Below are 18,955 nucleotides of genomic sequence, written 5' to 3' on the forward strand. Positions count from 1 at the left end.
CAGGGTCTGGGCTAAAACTCAAGGCAAATTCAGGTTGGCCTTTCTGATTTAGAAAACAAAGATTGACTTTAAGTGTGTACCCGGAAGCGGTTTCTCACTTGCGTCAGAACAGCTGGGGGCTTGTTAAAACAGTGCTGGGCCACACCCCTAGAGTGTCTCGTTCTAGATACAGGGTGGGGCCAGAAATGTGCATGTCTCACTAGCTCCCTGGTGATGTCGATGCCGCTGGTCCAGAGACTCCTCTTTGGGAAGCACAGACCCTGCAGAATGAACCACCAAGAGTGTAATTTCTCCCATCAGTAAAGGAAAAATGTGGGGACAGTGGGTCCCTTTGTCCTTTCCCAGGTGTCCGGGCCTCCCCCAGGGCTGACGTCCGGCTGCCCTGCAGCAGCACTGTGTTAGGGCACATGTCAATCCTGTGTGGCTGCAGCCTGCGCCCATCCGTGAATATTCTGAGGAACACCTTGAATGGCTTTCTTTACCTCACGCTTTCAAGAGGGGCAGTCCCTCCTCTTCCCAGGTGGGCGGGTTGACACCCAGGCTACGGGAGGTCTGTGCAGTGAGAATGAGTCAGTCGCCAACCAGGCAGAGGAAACCAGTGCACTCTTTATTGCAGACTGAAGCTAAGGGCTCATTCACACGGTGGGCTCTGATTTGGGGCTTCTCTGACTGCCCCAGCTTTCCCAGAGAGGCAAGGGCAAACTGGCCAAGCAGAAAGAAAACAGCTTCTAGAAGCAACCCCTCCCAAGGCCTGAGGTGAGGACCTGGGGAAGCAGGAACTTGGCATGCAGAGGTTAACCAGAAAGGCAGTGGCCACAGGGCCAGGCACACCTGACCCCCATTTCCTGGAGACCGCCGGTCACTCCCTTCGCTGGGAGTGCCATGAAGACTCTGAAAAGTTCTAAGAAGCCCAGGGTTTCCGGGGGCTGGTGTAGGGAGGGGGAGCACAGACTCAGAGCCCTGGGGATGGCAGGGGGAGAGTTGAGAACTTTCACCCTCCACTCTGAGGACATCCCCAGGGTCGCCCCCTGGCCCTTGCCTCTCAAACTGTAAAGTGCTTGCAGGAGTCACCTGGGATCTCATGGAAATGTAGGTTCTGATTCCGGAGGTCTGCGATGGGGCCTGGGATTCTGCATTTCTAACAAGCTCCCACGGATGCCAATACTGCTGGTCCACAGACCACACTTTGAGTTGCAAGGCTCTGGCCACACAATGCCTTTGTGCGTATCAGAAAAGTGCACCCCTTCTTCCACAAGGAGAAACTGCACTCCAGGACACAGGGTGGGTGGGGCAAGGCCAGCCTGGACTACTGCAGCCCCAACTTGTCCCCAGTGTCCACAGCTGAATTCTGTAGCCCTGGAGAACCACTTTCCCAGAGCTTGGCCAACCAGGCCTTGTGAGATAAGCAGAGGGAACACAGCATCTCTCGGAACGCTAAGTGCTCAGTGAGGAACCAACAATGGTCCCAAGCTGTCAGCTTCTTGCCAAGAGACAGGACGCCTGGGCAGGGGCAGGCCCCAGGACTGGGATAAAGGGAATGGGAGTATTCTGGGAAAGGGCCAGTGCTCTCAGCTCTGAACAGCTTAATCCTAGGAGTAGAAGAGTGGCTACCAGTCCATGGACATAGGATGTGGGTGGCCTGGCTTGTCCAAGTCATGGGGCCTCAGGTGTCTCCCATAGATCAAGACCAAGGTCCAGACAAGCTGGGCTCTGGACTCTGAGCCTGCTTGCTCCACAGATCAGAAGGTGGGGGGTAGATACCTGGGGATCAAGAGGTCAAGGGTTCTACAAACCACAGACGTTGTCATAAAGCAAGAGCCCCAGGCCCCCACCTGGCAGGGGGACCAGTTGTCCCTGTTTGCTGGTATTGTCCCAGTGTTAGCAGTGAAAGTTCCATGTCCTGGGAACCCCTCAGTCCTGGGCAAACAGGGAAGGTTGGTCACATCCTAGACTCCAGGCTGAGGGCTTAGAAGTGACTAGGTCAGCAGGGCTTTGGGTGGTGGCCTGGGAGCTGGCTGATCACAAATTCAGTGGTCCGTGGTGCCTTCTGTCCCGAGATGGACCAATGATAAGGCAGCCAGAAGGAGAGTGTGGTGGCGGTGGCCACCCAATCACCCGAGACCAGAGCCACAGGCACACGTGGCTTTGTTTCTCTCCGGCCACTTCTCCTGCGGCTCAAGGGTTGATGCCAGGCACACCTGGTCCGTCCCCAGGAGCACTCAGAACTTCTGACCCCACTGACATCATGAGGAAGGACAGAGCTGACTTGATGTGTTCCCTGGTCTCTCGGCCTGCTGGGCCTTGGGCTCCTATGCAAATGTTCTCAGCCCGCTGCAGCGCCAGGCCACACTCTCCACAGCTTTCCCACCAATCTAGAGACCCACAGGGCCCTGGGAAGGGCCTCATCCAGGCTGGTTCTCAGGAAGCAATGAATAGATGGAGGTTGTCTTCTATGCCTCTCAGGGCAGCGACTGGCTCTCAGCACTAGAAACTAGGCCTCAAACCCACAGGCGCCCAGAAAATGCTCCGCGATGCTCATCTGTGGGCTCAGAAGGTGCCCGAAGATTGGAGGGTAACTTGGAGGCATGTTTTGCCTAAAAAGCCTCCAAGGAGCCCAAAGGAGGCAAAGGTTCCCCCCTCCACCCCTTTTCCCAAATAACAAGGCTCAGAGAGGGTGGGGGGTCTGCCCAAGTTTGCACGGAAGCTGTGAGTGCCTGGAGTCTGGGCTCCAGCCCCCACTGCGCCTCCTCTCTCTGGGCCTTCCAGGGCCCGCTACTGCTCTAAGCTGTCTATCCTGGACTGGCCGCACCCCCCCACCACGCACTGTTCCGCCCACCCACCCCCAGTCCCCCAAGCTTGGCCTCCCATGGGCCTAGGGACACCCTCCCCTCAGGGTGTCAGGCCAGGTGGCCTCTGTCCCTTGGTGGGTGGGCAGGAGGAGACAGGCCTACGGTGGGGGTGCCCGAGCGCCCTCTGGAGACATGAGCATGTCAAACTTGATGAGCGGTGGCGCAATGACGCGCACCTCGGCATTCAGCGGGTTGAAACGGAGGTTGATGCTGCGCAAGGCGGGCATGGCGGCCAGCTTCTCCACGGGCACATCTGCTGGGGAGAGAGGACAGGTTAGGGGGCCAGGCAGGCAGAGAAGAAGGACGAGGGAACAGGGAGAAGCTCACCCTGCTGGAGAGGCACTCCCTGCACGGGGGGCCCAGCTGCTGGCGCCCAGCCCAGCGCGAAAGGCTGTCAGGGCCCCCCAGGGCATTACAACACAGGCAGGAAAGCACCCCCCAAAATAAAGTTAAACTTTTGGATTGCCATTTATCCCAGCAATTCCACTCCTGGGAAGAACCAAAAGAATTGAAAACAGGTCCTCAAATGCTTGTGCACAAATATTCACAGCAGCAAGATTCGCCATAGCCAAATGTCCATCAACGGAGAAGTGGGTAAACCAAATGTGGTACATCCACAGAAGGGAATATTATTCAGACACGAAAAGGGATGGAGCGCTGACACATATTACAACTTGGATGAATCTCAAAAACATGCTGAGTGAAAGAAGCCAGATGCAAAAGGTCACATACTGCATGATTCCATTTACATGAAAAGTCCAGTATAGGCAAATCCATAGAGATAGAAAGATTAGTGGTTGCAGGGGCCATGGGGGGTGGGAATAGAGGGTGACTGCCTAATGTGGACGGGGTGATGAAAGTGTTTTGGAATGAGATAGAAGCGATGGTTGCAGAACATTGTGAATGTACTAAATGCCACTGAATTGTACACTTTAAAGTGGTTAACTCCACACAGTACTCAGTGAATATTAGATAACATTATTAAAGGAAACTGAGGCCCAGAGAAGTTAAGTCAACTTGCCTAAGACAACCAGCTTGTAATTAGCTGAGCACAAGCTGGAACACATGTTCTCAAAAAGACGGTAGGAGCTCAGGGAGGGAGCAGCCAGCCTGGACACAGAGGGGGCAGCTGTGCTCGGACTTGAGGGGTGGGCAGGATATGAATGAGGGGAAGGGGCGTTCGAGGTTGGTGAGCAAAAGCATGCGGCAGCATGCCAGAGAAAGCAGGGAGCAGGGGGACTGGAAGCTGTATCAATGGCATCTAGAAGGGGCCCAGCCCTGCGGGCAGTTTGGAACACCAAGGATGGTAGGACCCCTCAGCTCAGGGAGCCAGGCCCCCCGCCTGGGCCCAGGACCCCTGTGGGACAACCTGATCTGTTTTTCTGTTCCCCATTTTAGACCACCATATAGGGAAGTCTCTACTTAGGAGGGTGCATACTGTGGTTTAGAGAGTGATCCAGACCACCTGGGTTCAAATTCCAGCTCAGCCATTTTCTAGCTGTGTATCGTTAGGCCAATTAATCAAACTTCCTGTGACTCAGTTTCCTCATTGGTGAAATGGGGGAAATAATAGCACTTATCCAATGGGGTTGTTGTAAGGATCAGAGGAGTTAACACAAAGCACTCAGAACAGTGTCTGGACACACAGTAGGCAGCTGATAATCAGCCCAATGCTATACCATCCAGGCCCAGGGCTGTGCTGCCCTGGATGCAAGCGCTGTCCCCGCAGAAGCTCTGGCTGTGTTCGCCCCCCGTGATCCCACTCTGTGAGCAGCCCAGATCCCATATGACCTCCCACCCTAGCCCAGGACAGGGCCAGGGCCTCACCCCTCCGAGCTGGCACAGTCGCAGGCTGTCAGTAATGGCGAGAGCCAGCTCCTGCCTCCAGGACACCGTGTGCTGGGCAGAGGTGAGGAGTTTTTGTTTTTGTGGTTGTTTTGTTTTAAATTTTGGACCACGTTGGTGCACGTTATGCACATATTTTTAGCTTAGGTAAATGGTATTGTGCTATAGATCTCATTCTATTTCTGTGTTTTTTCACTAAGTACCACTAAATTGTTTTGGAGATACACAGACAGTATAATGCTTACCGTGCAAGGAGGTGTGCACATGTCTGCACTGGGGGACCTCCGTCCAGATCGACTGGAACGTGCCAAGAATGCCCACAGGGGTCCCTTCTTCTCTTCCCAGTTTATACCCCTGATTTTTCTCATCATTGATTCATCTGGCCTATTCCTGAACTTAATATAAGTGGAACCATCTGGTACGTGTCTGGTGAACGGCTAGTATGTGACCTTCAGGGTAAGAATTGTTTACTTAGGACATTTTGAATATTATTGTCTCAAGTTATCATTTTCTTTTTACCTTTTTATTTGTAAATAATTTCTAACTTATAAAAAGTTACAAAGGAAGAACAGTACAAAGAACACCATAAACCCTTTACCAAGATTCACCAATTGTTAACATTTTACCCTCTGCTTTATTGTTTGTGCACGAGTGCGCTCTGTTTCCACACACACGATTGTTTTTTGAATTATTTGAGGGTAATATGCATATATCAAGGTCCTTCATCCCTACTTCATTGTGTCTTTCCTAACAATAGGGCATTCTCTAGGGGGCCAGCCCAGTGGCATGGTGGTTAAGTTTGCATGTTCCACTTTGGTGGCCCAGGGTTCATGGGTTCAGATCCTGGGTGCAGACCTACACACGGCTCATCAAGCCACACTGTGGTGGCATCCCACGTACAAGATAGAGTAAGATTGGCATGGATGTTAGCTCAGTGACAATCTTCCTCAAGCAAAAAGAGGATCATTAGGAACAGATGTTAGCTCAGGGCCAATCTTCCTCACCAAAAAAAAAAAAAGGATAGGTACATTCTCTTACATAACCACAGTTATCGATTTCATAAATTACATTGACAGAATGCTTATCTAACATATGGCCCATATTTCAGCGTTGTCAGGTGACCTAAAAATGTCCTTTTTAGCATCCCCTAGTCCAGCACAGGATCCAGTGGAGGGTCAGGTACTGCATTTAGTTGTCATGACTCTCTGGGTTCCTTTGTCTTTTATGATGTTGACATTTTGGAAGAATGTCACGCCATTACCCCTGTCTTTTTGATAGAGTCCCTTGTTTTGTGTTTGTCTGGTGTTTCCTCAGGATTAGATGGGGATTATGCATCCGCAGCTGAAACACTGCGCAGGTGGCTTGTTCTTCTTGGGGTGTCGCATCCGGAGATACATGGTGTCCATCTGTCCCTCATAAGTGACGTTAATTTTCTTCACCCAGTCCAGGGTTACCTGATTTCTCCACCATATAATTACTGTTCTTTTTCCTCCTTTGCAACTAACAAGAAGTCTGTCGGGACACACTTTAAGAGCATGCAAATATCCTGCTCCTCATCAAAATTTAGCATCCATCGCCCCTAGATTTAACACCCACGGAGGAGGCTTGCCTGATCTGATCTTCATGATGGTTGCAAAATGAAGATTTCCCAACCCCAGTATTTCACTCTAAGCAAGAGCCCTCCCTCCTCTCCCACTCATCTACTGATTATCAACGTAGACTCCTATGTTTCACAGTTCCTTATCGTATTGGAGTATTTTGGTGCTCAAATTGCCCCAGTTGGCCAGCAGGCGCCCCTTCAATCTGGCTCTAGTCTCTGACGTGCCCCCAGCACTTTCTGATGCACTTGCTTACTTTCTAGGAAGGCGCATCTCGGGTCCTCACTGCCCCCACCCTGGAACCAGCCTTCAGGAAGTCAGTGGGGAGGGGGATGGGACGCAACACTAACAGTGCCGTTGACCAAACTATGTTTCACAATCCATCCATGAGGTCCCAGGAACGTCTAAACCGTTTGCTTTGGACTGCTGCCTAGAGCACCATCCTGTGTCCCCACCACACCCCACCTCTCTACTCTGCTAGTGAGGGATACCCAGGTGGCCTCCATCTGTTCTTAAGGGCCAGTGTGACAACATCTTTGGATGGATGCCCAGGAGCAGGACTGACTGCTCCAGCAAAGTAAACTTCATCTAAGGTGTTCTGCAGAACTCCTGCTGAGTCTGCCAGGAGCTCCAGTCACTCTGCTGGCCCAGGGCTTTCGATGGAGGCTGCCTGGACCTGCCCTCCATCTCCAGGCTGGCCGACACTGAGCCTGAACTTCAGCAAGGATTCTGTGGTACCCTTTCCTTCCCTGCCTTGGAGCTCCGCGGTGAGGGGAGGGCAGTGCCTGGGGTTCCACAGCCAGGAAGGGGGTGAGGAGAGCCCACTCTGGGCTCTGCTCTCTACACTGTGGAGAGAGCCCACACAACTGAATCCCCTGAAGACAGATACTCTCCCTCCTCCGGGCTTGGTATCTGGGATGTAGCTACCTCCTAGCTCTTCTGAGAAGGGAAGGGGAGGCGACTAGCTCAGGACAGCTCCTCACAGGTGCATGTCACTTGACCTGATAAAGCATTTCCCTATTGATTCTCCCCAGAGCCATGGGCGCAGAGCAGCACAGGTGCCCCTCTGCCCACTTTACAGATGAGGAAACCGAGGCTGAGCAAAGACTGACGCTCCACTCTGAAGCAGGAGAGTTGGGCCCTGGTTTGCTGCCTGGTGGTTCGCAGCAAGCTCCACAGTGTCAGCGCCTAGCTGGGTGGGCAGGGATGAGAGCAGGTAAAGCAACCCAAAGGCCTTCAACCCGAGTCAGCAGGTGACTCAGCAACTATGGGAGTTCCCAGGGGCCTCTTCCCAAGGCCGTCAGCCCAGGATGTTCCCATCCAGGTGGGAGTCTGCAGGGCTTCAGGCCTTCGGGATCTCCATGTCCGGTCAAGTCTTGTTGATGGTGTTTTTTTGTTTAACTAACACGTGTTGAGTGCTTGCTGACTTAAGCTCTTTATGTTAAGGTTTTTAATCCTCATAATAGCTGTATGAATTGAGCACTATTATGATGTCCATTTGATAGATGAGGAAAATGAAGGGCAGAGAGGTTAGGTAACCTGCCCGAGGTCCACAGCTAGGAAGTCCTGGAGCCAGGCTGGCTGGCTCCAGAGTCCATGTTCTTCATGCCACCTCCCAAACGGCCCCCAGCCTGGCATGTTCCCCCCTCCACCAGCCGTGACAACCCTTCGAGGAGTTTCCTCACTAACGGGAGATAGAAAACAGTCTTCTTGCAGGGCTCCCTGGACTCTGCGTGAGTGTCTAGTTTCCCCTGACCAGGACACTCACAGCATTCCGGGCCACCCACAGCCCAGGGACTCCACCTCTAAAGAAGCCAGGGGCACAGGGCAGGAGTCACAGAATCTCTGAGCCCTCTAAGGTCCCCATGGCAGCCGTTCCATTTTGTTGACCTGCCCTAAGAGAAAGGGTTTCCTGGAGATGTTCTCAGATTGATTCTGGAATTTTCCATGCCTCCTTATTCTGCTCTAGCTCACAGTGTAGAACAAACTTGTCCCTCTTGTCCATAACAACACTTGTGAAACTTGTAGCCAGCAGACCCCACCACCTTCTTCAGGCAAATGCTGCCAGATCCTTCATTCCACATGATACTGGGTGGGCGGTGGAGAGGTAGTCAAGATGCGGAACAGAGCTTTGAGTCAGAAAAATGAGACTGGCTTTTCCAGGGCCTGACTGTCTTGCTCTAGGCAGCACCTCTGCACCTCAGCTTTCCCATGTGTAAAGTGGGTCACTCTGCCTGCCTTGCAGGGAGGCCAGGAGAATCTGAGGAGAGGCCAGTGTGCAGTATGCCAGCGCACTGCTCCAGCAACACACTCCACAGGTGTAGGCCCCCTGCTCCTGTGGCTAGTCTGGTGCCTACACACCAGCCAAGCACCACCCAGATCCCTGAGGATAAGCAGACGCCAGCCACAGAGCTTGGCCAGCAACACCTTGGCCAGAGTCTGCCACCAGGAGGATAAGGGAAGAGGTGTGAGGCCTCAGATTTCTCCCGAAAGTGCTACAGCTCTCCGAGCCCCTCACGGCCACTCACCGAAGGTCAGAAGCCCTGGATGTAGCCTCTGCTGAGAGCGGAGAGAACCAACCAGAAGCTTCCTTGAGGTATTAATTTTCATGAGTTGCTGGACAGCAGCCATACACATCACAGCAGAGGACCATCAGAGCTGGGAGGGCTCTCGAATTTGGGGAAACCGAGGCACAGTGGGAGGAAGCATCTTTGCCGGGATCACCCAGTCCCTGGGTGGCCAGGCTGACCTGAGACAGGTGAGACTCACTTAGACCAGAAAGGAGGGACATACTGGAGTCCACAGGTGCTGTCAACAGGCAGCCCCTCCCATTAGGACTTTGCTCTCCCTTAGCACCTTGGGGTGACCTGGCTCTGAGCTCCCTCAGGGCCTGGCTCTGTTTGTTAGCCCAGCGGTCCAGTTTGTGGCCCTGCACATCCTGGGAGCACAGGAAACTCTTAAGCTCCTGTGGGCAAAGTCATTTCTTTATCCCTGAATCCCCAGGGCCAAACACCATGCTTGGCATACATACATGGTGGGCATAGAAAGACTCTGGGCAGCTGGGAGGGAGTTACGAGGCTGGGCGGCGACCAGGAGCAGGCCCCCAGCAGGAAGATCAGCTCCAGGGTGGTGTGTGGAGCTGGACAGTACTTGTCGGGCAGGCAGGGACCTACAGGATGGAGAGGACAGGAGCAGCGAAGGAGGGACCCAGTGTGCAGGGCAAACTAGGAAGCTCAGGCAGCGAAAGCAGCAGAGACAAGGCGTATGCAGTATGCAGGGCTGTGAGCAGACGTTACTCAAGGGAGGGGAGCGAAAGCAAGACCAACTGGTGGCAGGGCCTGCTCTGGTGGCCTGGTGGTTAAGTTCGGCACACTCCACTTCAGTGGCCTGGGTTCAAATCCTGGGCGCAGACCTACGCCATTTGTCTGTTAGTAGCCATGCTGTGGCGGCAGCCCATGTAAAAAAGAAGAAAAGAGAAAGACTGGCGACAGGTATTAGCTCAGGGCGAAACTTGCTCAGAAAAAAAAGAAAATCAGCTGGTATCAGTTCCCACCCACATCTTCCACTTTCTCCAGAGCTTATCTGTGTGCTAGAGCCACACTGTACAGCAGCCGGCAGCCTGCTCCTCCCCGCCCCTTACTGGGAGCAGCGGCTGCTGCAGTGGGGGCTGAGGGAAGGGGCTGCCCAGGGGAGTTCTAGCTTCTCTTCAAGCAAGCTGGGCCCCATTTTCCTCAGCAACGATGGCTGGGAAGACGAGGGCTAATGACCTGGACCCTTCCTCTTCTTCACAGTAGCCGCAGCTCTGTAATGGCCATGGCCACCAGCACAGCCAGCAGCGTGGTCAGGCAGGACAGACGCCATCCCCACGGCCCCTGATCACCCAGATACGAAAAGCTTGCATTGAGCTTTTAAGAGGTAGAGTCATCTCATGGGGTATTTTATCCCCTGTGTAACACAGAGGGAAATCCAGGCCCAGAGAGGTTTAGCACCTTGCCTAAATGAGCCCAGCAAAGGAGGCTACTTCTGGGAACTGATATTTGAGGCCCTGTGCTACATGGTTCCTCACAATGACCCGTTTTGCTGATAAGGAAACTGAGCCTGGGATTCTCAGGGCTGACAAAGATTCTCTAACTCTACTCTGGCTCCCCTGGATTTTCCAATTAGGCCTAACTTTTGAGTTTCTGTGTTTGTCTCTCACTGTCCAATTTTAGCAATAATCCTGGGGGCAGGTCTGGTGGTGTAGTGGTTAAGTTCGCATACTTGGCTTTGGCAGCCTGGGCTTCATGGGTTCAGATCTTGGGTGTGGACCTGCACACCGTTCATCAAGCCATGCTGTGGTGGCATCCCATATACAAAATAGAGGAAGACTGGCACAGATGTTAGCTCAGAGCCAATCTTCCTCACAAAAAAAAAAAAAGAGAGAGAGAGAGAGAGAGAATCCCGCTAAGCTGGTTTAGCCAGAGTCTCCACTCTCAATATCTGATCACCCTTGATATCTAATCGGGTTCCTCATTTTCCACCATCCCCCGGGTGATGTCTGACCACCCTGGCCTGTCTTCAGCAAGAATCCTGTGAAGACGGTTTAGCCAGAATCCCCCCCACCCCTGATGCTTCCTCCTAGTAATTTTCCACCCACTGACCCCCACCCTGCTCTGTGGCTATAATTCCCACTTGCGATGCTGTATTTGGAATTAAGCCCGGTTCTATATTGACGTCTCTTTCCCCCATTGCAATAACCTGAATAAAATCTGTTTTTACTGTTCTAACTCCTGCTCAGCTCTGGTTTTTCTCTGACAGGGCCCAGGGCCACCAAGCCAATAAGTGGTGAAGGCAGGACAGTTTTTGATCCCAAAGCCCATGTGCTTCATCCCACAACACAGAGGGGCAAGACCAGTGCCAGACCCCGTGTCCCTCCACCAGGGCCTTGGCCCAGGAAGGTCATCTCGACAGGCAGGCTCTGCTGAGCAATACTCTAAGGGCTGGACCTGGGCTGAGGGCATCTCAATACAGCCTCACTTCAGAGATGGGGGCTGAGGCTCAGAGCTGCCAAGTCACCCTATCTCCCCATACGCCACCACTGGGGACCACTGGTTCTGCCTCAGTTTCTCCAGAGAGGGTAAACAAGGGGGTTGCTAAGGACTTTTCTCACTCTGGACTCCGTGACTCCTCCATCCCTCAGCTGGGGAGGCCAGCAGCCTGCAGAGTGGCCGTGCGAGGGAGAGCAGAGGACAGTCTCCTGTGCTGTCGCTGCTGCAGGCATGCGGGATGTGGCGCACAGAGCAGCTGCAGCCCAGTCCCGGAGCAGATCCCTGCACCCCCAGGCCTGGTCTCCAGTACTGCCTGGTTCTCAGCTGGCCACTTTCAAGTCTCCCACGCGCTGCCCTCTCCAGGGTCCGCCCCCGTCTCCAAACCGCCTGGCTGAAGGGTGGTGACGGCCTTCACAGGGACAGAGCAGGGACTGGTGGATCTCCGTCCCCTGACTTAACTGCTAACACAGTCTGAGCAGCTTACAGGAAGGAGCAATGGGGCCAGCAGACTGTGTCAAACTGGCAGAATCAACAAACCGGAGCAGCCGAGCTCACAAGTGACAAGCCCAAGAGGCCAACTGGGAGTTTCTAGACAAAGCTGAAAGATCATTTATATTCGGAGCATCCTGACAAAGGGGGAGATGGCTGGAGGGTGGAGAGGAAGATACGGTAGGATCAGCATTTTATGGATGGGGAGACTGAGGCTTGGCGAGGTTAAACAAGCTTCCCACGGCCACAGGGCACACGGCGGCCCGATGGTAACAGAAGCCTGGCCTCTGGGCTTTGGCACACCTGGAGAGGAGGGGGGGCCTCAGCTCTCCCCTCTCCCATGGGCCATGCCCTTATCACCACTCACCGATGTGCTGCTCATCCTCGAATGCCAGCTCAAAGGCCACCTCCTCTGGCACTCCCCTTGGTCCCCACCCAAACTCCCATAACCTTTCTCCCAGGCTTGTATCGTGCATCATGCTCTGCAACCTGTGCATGTTTGTCCCCCTTGAGAATGCAGGACCTGGCACAGCGCCCACAGGGTAACTTTGTTGGATGAATGAATTAATGTCTTACCGCCCGAAATAGATCATAAGTTCTTTCAGGCTCAGGACCACCCCAGGCTGGGCCTACAGTGGATCCACCATTAACACGGCTTGATTAAGCAACTTTGTGACCACAGCACATTCAAGAGTTGGGGCCCTTCCCCTGGTGTGACCCATTCTGTGCACGTTGCTGGTCAGAGCCAGGCCTCTGTGGACCAAGGTTGTGATAGGACACTGGCCCTTTAGCACCAGTAATCCAATTTAGGAAATGAGAAATTATGGATGAGCCAAAATAAAATCACCCATGTCCCACCATCTAGAACCAATCATATTAATGTGTTGGTATATGGCCTTTCCAACTTTTTAATACACAACTTTTTAAATACACACACCCCAATATTTAAAAAATGGCATCCTAGATACTAAGCCATAATGTGTTTTTCTTGATGACATGTAAACATCTCTTCAGGTTACAAGTCAGTGACATTGTTATGACTGCATGGTGGTCCATGGCATAGAGCGACCACACTTTGGCTCCTCTTTCTATTGTTGGACATTCAGGTTGTTTCCAACTTTCACTATCACAGATCAGGAGAGGCTATGAGTCCACAAGACTTCCGGGGTTACTTCATCTCTTTCAGCCTGTGACTGTAGAATGTAGAATGTGAGCTTCTAGAATTCTTTTATGAAGCCAGAGTAATGTTCCTTTGACTTTCACACTGCCCCCAAGTGTATGGTGGTGTTGATGGACTTCTGTTGTGAGGTGTAGGACCCTGGGTGGGGACTAAAGCCACTCAGCAACCTGGGGCAGGGAAGAAGGACTCCCACCTGGATTAAACACTGTGAGCCTGGCACAGGTGGGGCACAGTCCACTGCATCTTCTTGTCATCTCACAAGGCTGCAGCCGGTGACCCCAGGCCCCGTCTGCCCTCCTCCCAGCTGCACAGATGACCCAGCCTGCTCCCTCCACAGACATCCATCCCAGCCTCCCGCTATGTTGGTGGAAGCTTAAAGTAATTGATAATAGCAGAATCAGAGTGGGCAGTATTTAGAGAAAAGTACTTCCCTGAGGTCAGCATGATCTCACTTCACTAATCTTCAGCACTAGTGACTGGCAAACTTGTTTCGTGCCAGTGGGACAGCTGGAGGCAAGACGACAAAAATGAGCGCTCCAGAGCGCTCTTCTTCACACACGAGGCCCACGGTCTAAAAGGAGAGGAGGAAGGGTCTGGGCCCACGGAAGTGGCAAGGGGCACTGAGTGAGCTTCCCAGCACAGACCAGCCACCTCCGACTCCTGCTTCGGTGGGGCTGGGCCCATGACATCGAAGGTCCCTTCTGGAATTGGGATCGGAGGCTCCCCAACCTGGTGGCCCAGAGCAAGTTCTCTGGCTCCCTTGGCAGCTTAGAAACAAAGGACACCCCTTACCCTGCCCAGGCAGGAGCGCACTGGAGAGTTTGCACGGGGCTGGCTGTCCCACTTCTGACCTGGGTGATCTCCTTCTGAACAGAATGCAGGACCCTTCACCTTCTCTGCATCCCCAAGGGATCCCGGCCAGTGAGCTTGGAGCCTGCACCTTTGGAAAACTTTCTTACAATGGCACCTGGGGTGCTGGTTAAAGATAGAAAGGCCGCACCCCAGCCGTAGTGCCTCAGGCCTGTGGGCGGCACCTCGGAGACCACCTTGGTCTCCCTGGGGGTGGCGTGCACATCCATGCTTGAGAACCAGGCTGGCCCTGGCCCAGATCTCAGCCTCGATGCAGCTCTTGGTGCCTAGGGACCAAAACAACTAAGATCAAGGGTGCTGTGCTGTGCGGAGCTGAGCTGAGCTGAGCTGAGCTTCACGCACTCACTCAAAAAGCCACAAGAGACCAGCCAGCAAACTACAGTGACATGGTGAGGACAGGGAATGGTGCCTGTAACAAGAAGGCTCCCAGGCCACACTCACACACATCCCTCACTCATGCTGGGTCTGTCCCTTCAGAAGCTTGGCAGGAGCCAGGTAGGGGCAGTGACCCAGCCTCGCTCAGTCCCACAGAGCCCTGGACTGAGCATCACAGTGGGGGCGGGAGGTGGTGGTGCCACAGGAAGAAAACAGGAAGAGCCCCTACCCTCAGGGGCACAGAGGACACTGCACACCCTTAATCCTGCAAGCCGAGCTCCTCGGCCCTCAGGGAAGGCTGGTGGATCCAGGCGTTCTCAGCTCTCTGCTGAAAGAGAGGCCCTCCAGGAGAGTAGACAGGGCAGGGACCTAGGCTCTCACCTCGGATCGGCCACATAAAGTCATGCAACCTCGGGCAGGCCCCTTAACTCTCTGAACCTCAACCTGTCATCTTTAAAACAGTCCTCCTGCCTCACAGAGCCAAAGGGGATGGCGGAGGGGACCCTATGGTGCTCCCCAAGAAGGATGGAGTTACTGAGATGCAGACAGTGCCGTGGGCATCCCCATCGAAGGATGGGAAGCACAGAGTGTCTTTAGAATCCACTACTGAACCTAGAGACACTTCTTTTCTCCTTAAGTACAAACTGCAGGGAAAGAAAAACAGAAGAGGAGCAAAGCCCTGGCTGTGATTCCCTCCTCCATGCCCAGCTGGCCAGCAAAGCAGGGCTGATAGCATCCAGTGGGCCACCTGCCACAGCCTTCTCCTGCACACTCCCCGGCCTCGATCTAACACGCAGCCAAAGCTGGAGCAGAACAATTCTCTTCAGAAATAACACAGTCTTCTTACTGGCTGCTCTGGAGACAGCCAAATAAGCAACTCAAATTGCCTGGCCCATGCCTGGCGCTTATCTTCCCGGTCAGATTTTGGTCTTTGCTCCCCTGGGCCCATCCCTTCCGCCCCACTGAAGGCCCTGCTCTCCCTCACCTGCCCCCTGCACCTCAGCCACTGGAGGGCCCTGTGCCCCATCCCCCCAGCCCTCCCAGGCCACTCTAGGCCTCTTTTAGTTCCTCCAATTGGTTTAGTTAGGTGCTCTGGGGAGAGCCTCAGAGAAGAATGACAATTCCACTGCCACCTCTCATGAAGCATCTCCCATTCCCTCCCTCACAGCTGGTGGCGTGCACGTGTCTCACCCCCGCACAGAGGACCGGAACTGCCCCATCGGTTGTGTGTCGGCCGTGTGTCCGGAAGTGCGGGGTGATGGGACACACGGATGGAAAAGTCGGCGCCTGCCCTGAAGGCTCCTTCCCCGGGGGTGTGGGCGATGGGCCAATGGCTCCTTCGCAAATCCTTCTCCGTGCTTGGAAATTAAGGTTGCTGATACCAACTTTACAAATCTTTTTCTCAGGCTTAAGATCATTGTCAGAGAAATAAGACCTCCCTTACAATTGGAAAAATAGGAAGGAAAGCTCCTAAGATAGCCACCAAGTGGGAAAGAGGTATGTAGGGCCCCACCAGGGAAACCAGTTTCTGGGAAACAAAGTGAGTTGAAGGCGGTGGTGGGGGAGAGTGGTCAGGACACCAATGATAGCAGGAAGTGGGAAGGGTCTGAGCCAGCGGTGTGCTGGCGAAGGTTTAACTCTTTGAGGGGCAAAAACCTCTGATTTGTAGCATTTGCTGATTTTTTATGGTGTAATACTCCCACCATGGCTGATTTCAGGCTACACAGGCGAGGTCATCGAACTTGAGTGAGCGCCTCCAGCACGCCACTGGTGAACCAACTTGAGCAGCCCACCTGGGCAGGCCCGCAGGCGCCCAAGTAAGAGGTGCTGGAGCTCAGGCCAACTGCTCTCCGCTTCCACCAGGATTCTCTGCCACAAACTTGTTCTTTGGGAACTGGCCTTCTGTTTTGCTATCTATATGTTCTCAGTTGCCTTTGGCTTATAGATGAAGTTCCTTCCTAAAGTACCAGGTGAGCGGGCTGTGCTACAGGGAAACCAGGAGAGGGGCTTTTGTGGGCACTGGGGCAGCAGAGCACCATGCCCAGGGTCCAGGGGAAAGAGGAACCCCCAGGGAAAGATGTAAGTCCACAGAGCTCACCTCTGCCACCCTCCCAGCCAAGTGGCAGCTCTCATGGCCAAGCTGGTTGCTCCTCTCATCCTAATGTAGCTACACACATACATACACAAACACGCACATACACACACACATGCACGCATGCATGCATGCATCCACGCACGGGAGGAGGGGGAAGAGAGAGGTTACAGCTTCTTCAGGGATGGAAGGCAGTTGTTGATGGAAGGTTCTGGTCTAGCTCAGTGCCTGCACACTGGAATCACTGGGGAGTTATAAAAAATCACCAAGGGTGAAACTCACCATCAGAAATTCTGACTTAGGGGCCCACCTTGTGGGCAGTGGTTAAGTTCACACATTCCGCTTTGGCGGCCCGGGGTTCGCTGGGTGTGGACATGGCACCGCTTGGCAAGCCATGCTGTGACAGGCGTCCCACAGATAAAGTAGAGGAAGATGGGCACGAATGTTGGCTCAGGGCCAGTCTTCCTCAGCAAAAAGAGGAGGATTGGCAGCAGATGTTAGCTCAGGGCTAATCTTCCTCAAAAAAAAAAAAGAAAAAAGAAATTCTGACTTAGTTGGCGTGGGGTCTAGACACAGGTTTTTTTAAAGCTCCCAGGTGATTTGAGTGTACAGCTAGTTTGAGCACCACTGGCCTTCCTGGTGAGGCTTAATGAGAGAATCTGGTGAAAATCCTCACATAGTACTTCCATTGGGGTACGCTGCCTACCTGCTTCACTCTGTGAGGCACTGCTGTCGGGAGCGAGGCTGGCTGCCTGCGGGGCCTGGGGAATCCCGCCTCATTACCGTACACCGTCTCTCCACCCCAAGGGAGTTTCCTCCCAACTAAAGTTATGTGCTTCAGACATAACTTGCCTGTGCCTTCCTATCTCCCTACAGCTACGTGCAAAAACCTCTCCCCACGCAAGGCTGTGCTGAATAGACTGCTCAGGTTCGAATCCTGGCTCTGCCCAGGTGGCATGACTTTGGCCAAGTGATTTAACTCTCCTGTGCCTCAGTTTCCCTACCTGGGGGGAATAATAGTACCTTCCTGTAAGGGTGTCATGAGGATTAAACAACAGCATACTAGAAAAATGCTTAGAGGAGATTGGGATGTGAAGTAAATGGCCACTGAATGTCAGCTGGTATAACCAGCCATGCCACGGGCCCCGAGAGAACACGGAGCATGCTTTGTCCCCCTCTGTCTCCAGCAGAATGCCGGCCATACAGAAAGTTGCTCAATCAAAAGAACAACTGATGAATGAATGAACACTTCCCAAAAGCCTAAATCCATGCCTGTGTCCCCGAGAGCCTCTTCTTCTCTGAATAAGGTCTCTGCCAGGCTGACCTCTGAGGTTCCGAGCCCTGGGACTGCTCTCCAGCACTCTGGACAGAGACAGGGACGGGCATATGGGAGACTGGCTGGTTAAGGGAGTATGGAATTGTTTTGTTTTAAATGTCAAAGGACTCATTTTCCTGCTGTTCGCCTTTGTGCTACTCACAGAGTGCCAACAGCATCCTGTATAATTGGAGGTGCTGGGTAATCAAAGCTTTGCCACGCAACGGTTGGCACAGAGAATGCCATACGGGCAGAGACCAAGTGTGTGAAAGGTCTTGCGCCAGAGACCTGGCTTGCTAGTTCTCTGCTGGCAGATACACAAGGGTAGGGGCTGCAAACAGGAGCTTCCCTCCCCTTCGTGTCTGAGGCCTCGTCTAATTCGCACTAATTGCTGTTGAAGCCTGTTTGTGTACTCGCTGACTCTTGCTTGGTGTGGCTCCACAGCTGGCAAGCAGTCCCTGCACTGTTGGTCCAATGATTGCTTCTCCAAGCTGCTTGCTAGCCCGATCGATGCCTGCATCTACTGTTCACTGCCCATGGACACAACTCAGCACTCTGCAGGCGCTCGACAGGGCAGGGTGGGCAGAGAGCATGAGTCTGCCGCGGCACGTGGGCAGCTGCCACCTTGGAGGGTGAGTCACCTCCCCCGGGCACAGTGACAGTGCTTGGGAGGCAGGGCAAAGCTCAGACCATCTCCAGCTGGCTGTGCTGGGGGGAAATCCAAACCCAATGTCCAGGGAGGGGACGGCTCCATCTTCCCTCAGATGGGCTTGGAACCCAGATCCAGGGGTATGACTTTGTCTTTCCAGACCTGCCAGCCTAGAGGGCCCCTGCCTAGTCAAATCCTTGACAGGTCTGAAGGCTGCATATTGTGGTCACTCTTCTCATCTACTAAGTGCCTGTCTCAAGTCCCCTCTTCCTCGGACCCGAGGGTGGGATCAGGAATGACAGCAGCAGCCTGATTCAGGGTGTGCGTATGTGGTTCGGGGAGGCAAGGTGGGTTCCAAGGGACCTGGGAGCATGCCACAATTCTCCTGGGAGCTGGCCACTCCAAATCCTCTAGAAGGATAACTTTGGGAAACTTTTCTTGGCCCACGGAGCCCTGCCCACTGGGTAGCCTCTAACCATATAGCAGTGTCCCCTGCCTCCTCTGTTCTGGTCTCTGGGTAAATGCAAGAGGAGGCCCAGCAGGCTGGAGGGCAAGGAGCGAGGGGAGAGGCTGGGCAGACAGCATGCAGCAGGGATTCTGGGTGGGCTGAACGGCCGCTGGATTAGCAGAGGCGGGAAGGGATCGCAGTGAACCCGGCTCCAGCCC

The 18,955-nt window shown here is 53.7% G+C and overlaps 1 protein-coding gene across 5 annotated transcripts in view; it reads right to left on the reverse strand.

Annotated features, from left to right (window-relative positions):
- Positions 1–588: 588 nt before the first annotated feature.
- LRRC20 (leucine rich repeat containing 20) overlaps positions 589–18,955 on the reverse strand; it is a 78,497-nt gene continuing 60,130 nt past the window's right edge. For 2 of the 5 annotated variants that reach the window (XM_001503727.5, XM_005602436.4), the window contains exon 5: positions 589–3,102. In XM_001503727.5, the coding sequence (XP_001503777.2) occupies positions 2,948–3,102 (155 nt within the window). In that variant the 3' untranslated portion in view covers positions 589–2,947. Of the gene's footprint in view, positions 3,106–13,524; positions 13,560–18,955 lie in introns of those variants that run through there. The other 3 variants (XM_070263046.1, XM_070263054.1, XM_005602437.4) reach the window with 2 other exon arrangements.

Source organism: Equus caballus, chromosome 1, assembly GCF_041296265.1.
Source record: "Equus caballus isolate H_3958 breed thoroughbred chromosome 1, TB-T2T, whole genome shotgun sequence".
Classification (NCBI taxonomy): Eukaryota; Metazoa; Chordata; class Mammalia; order Perissodactyla; family Equidae; genus Equus; species Equus caballus.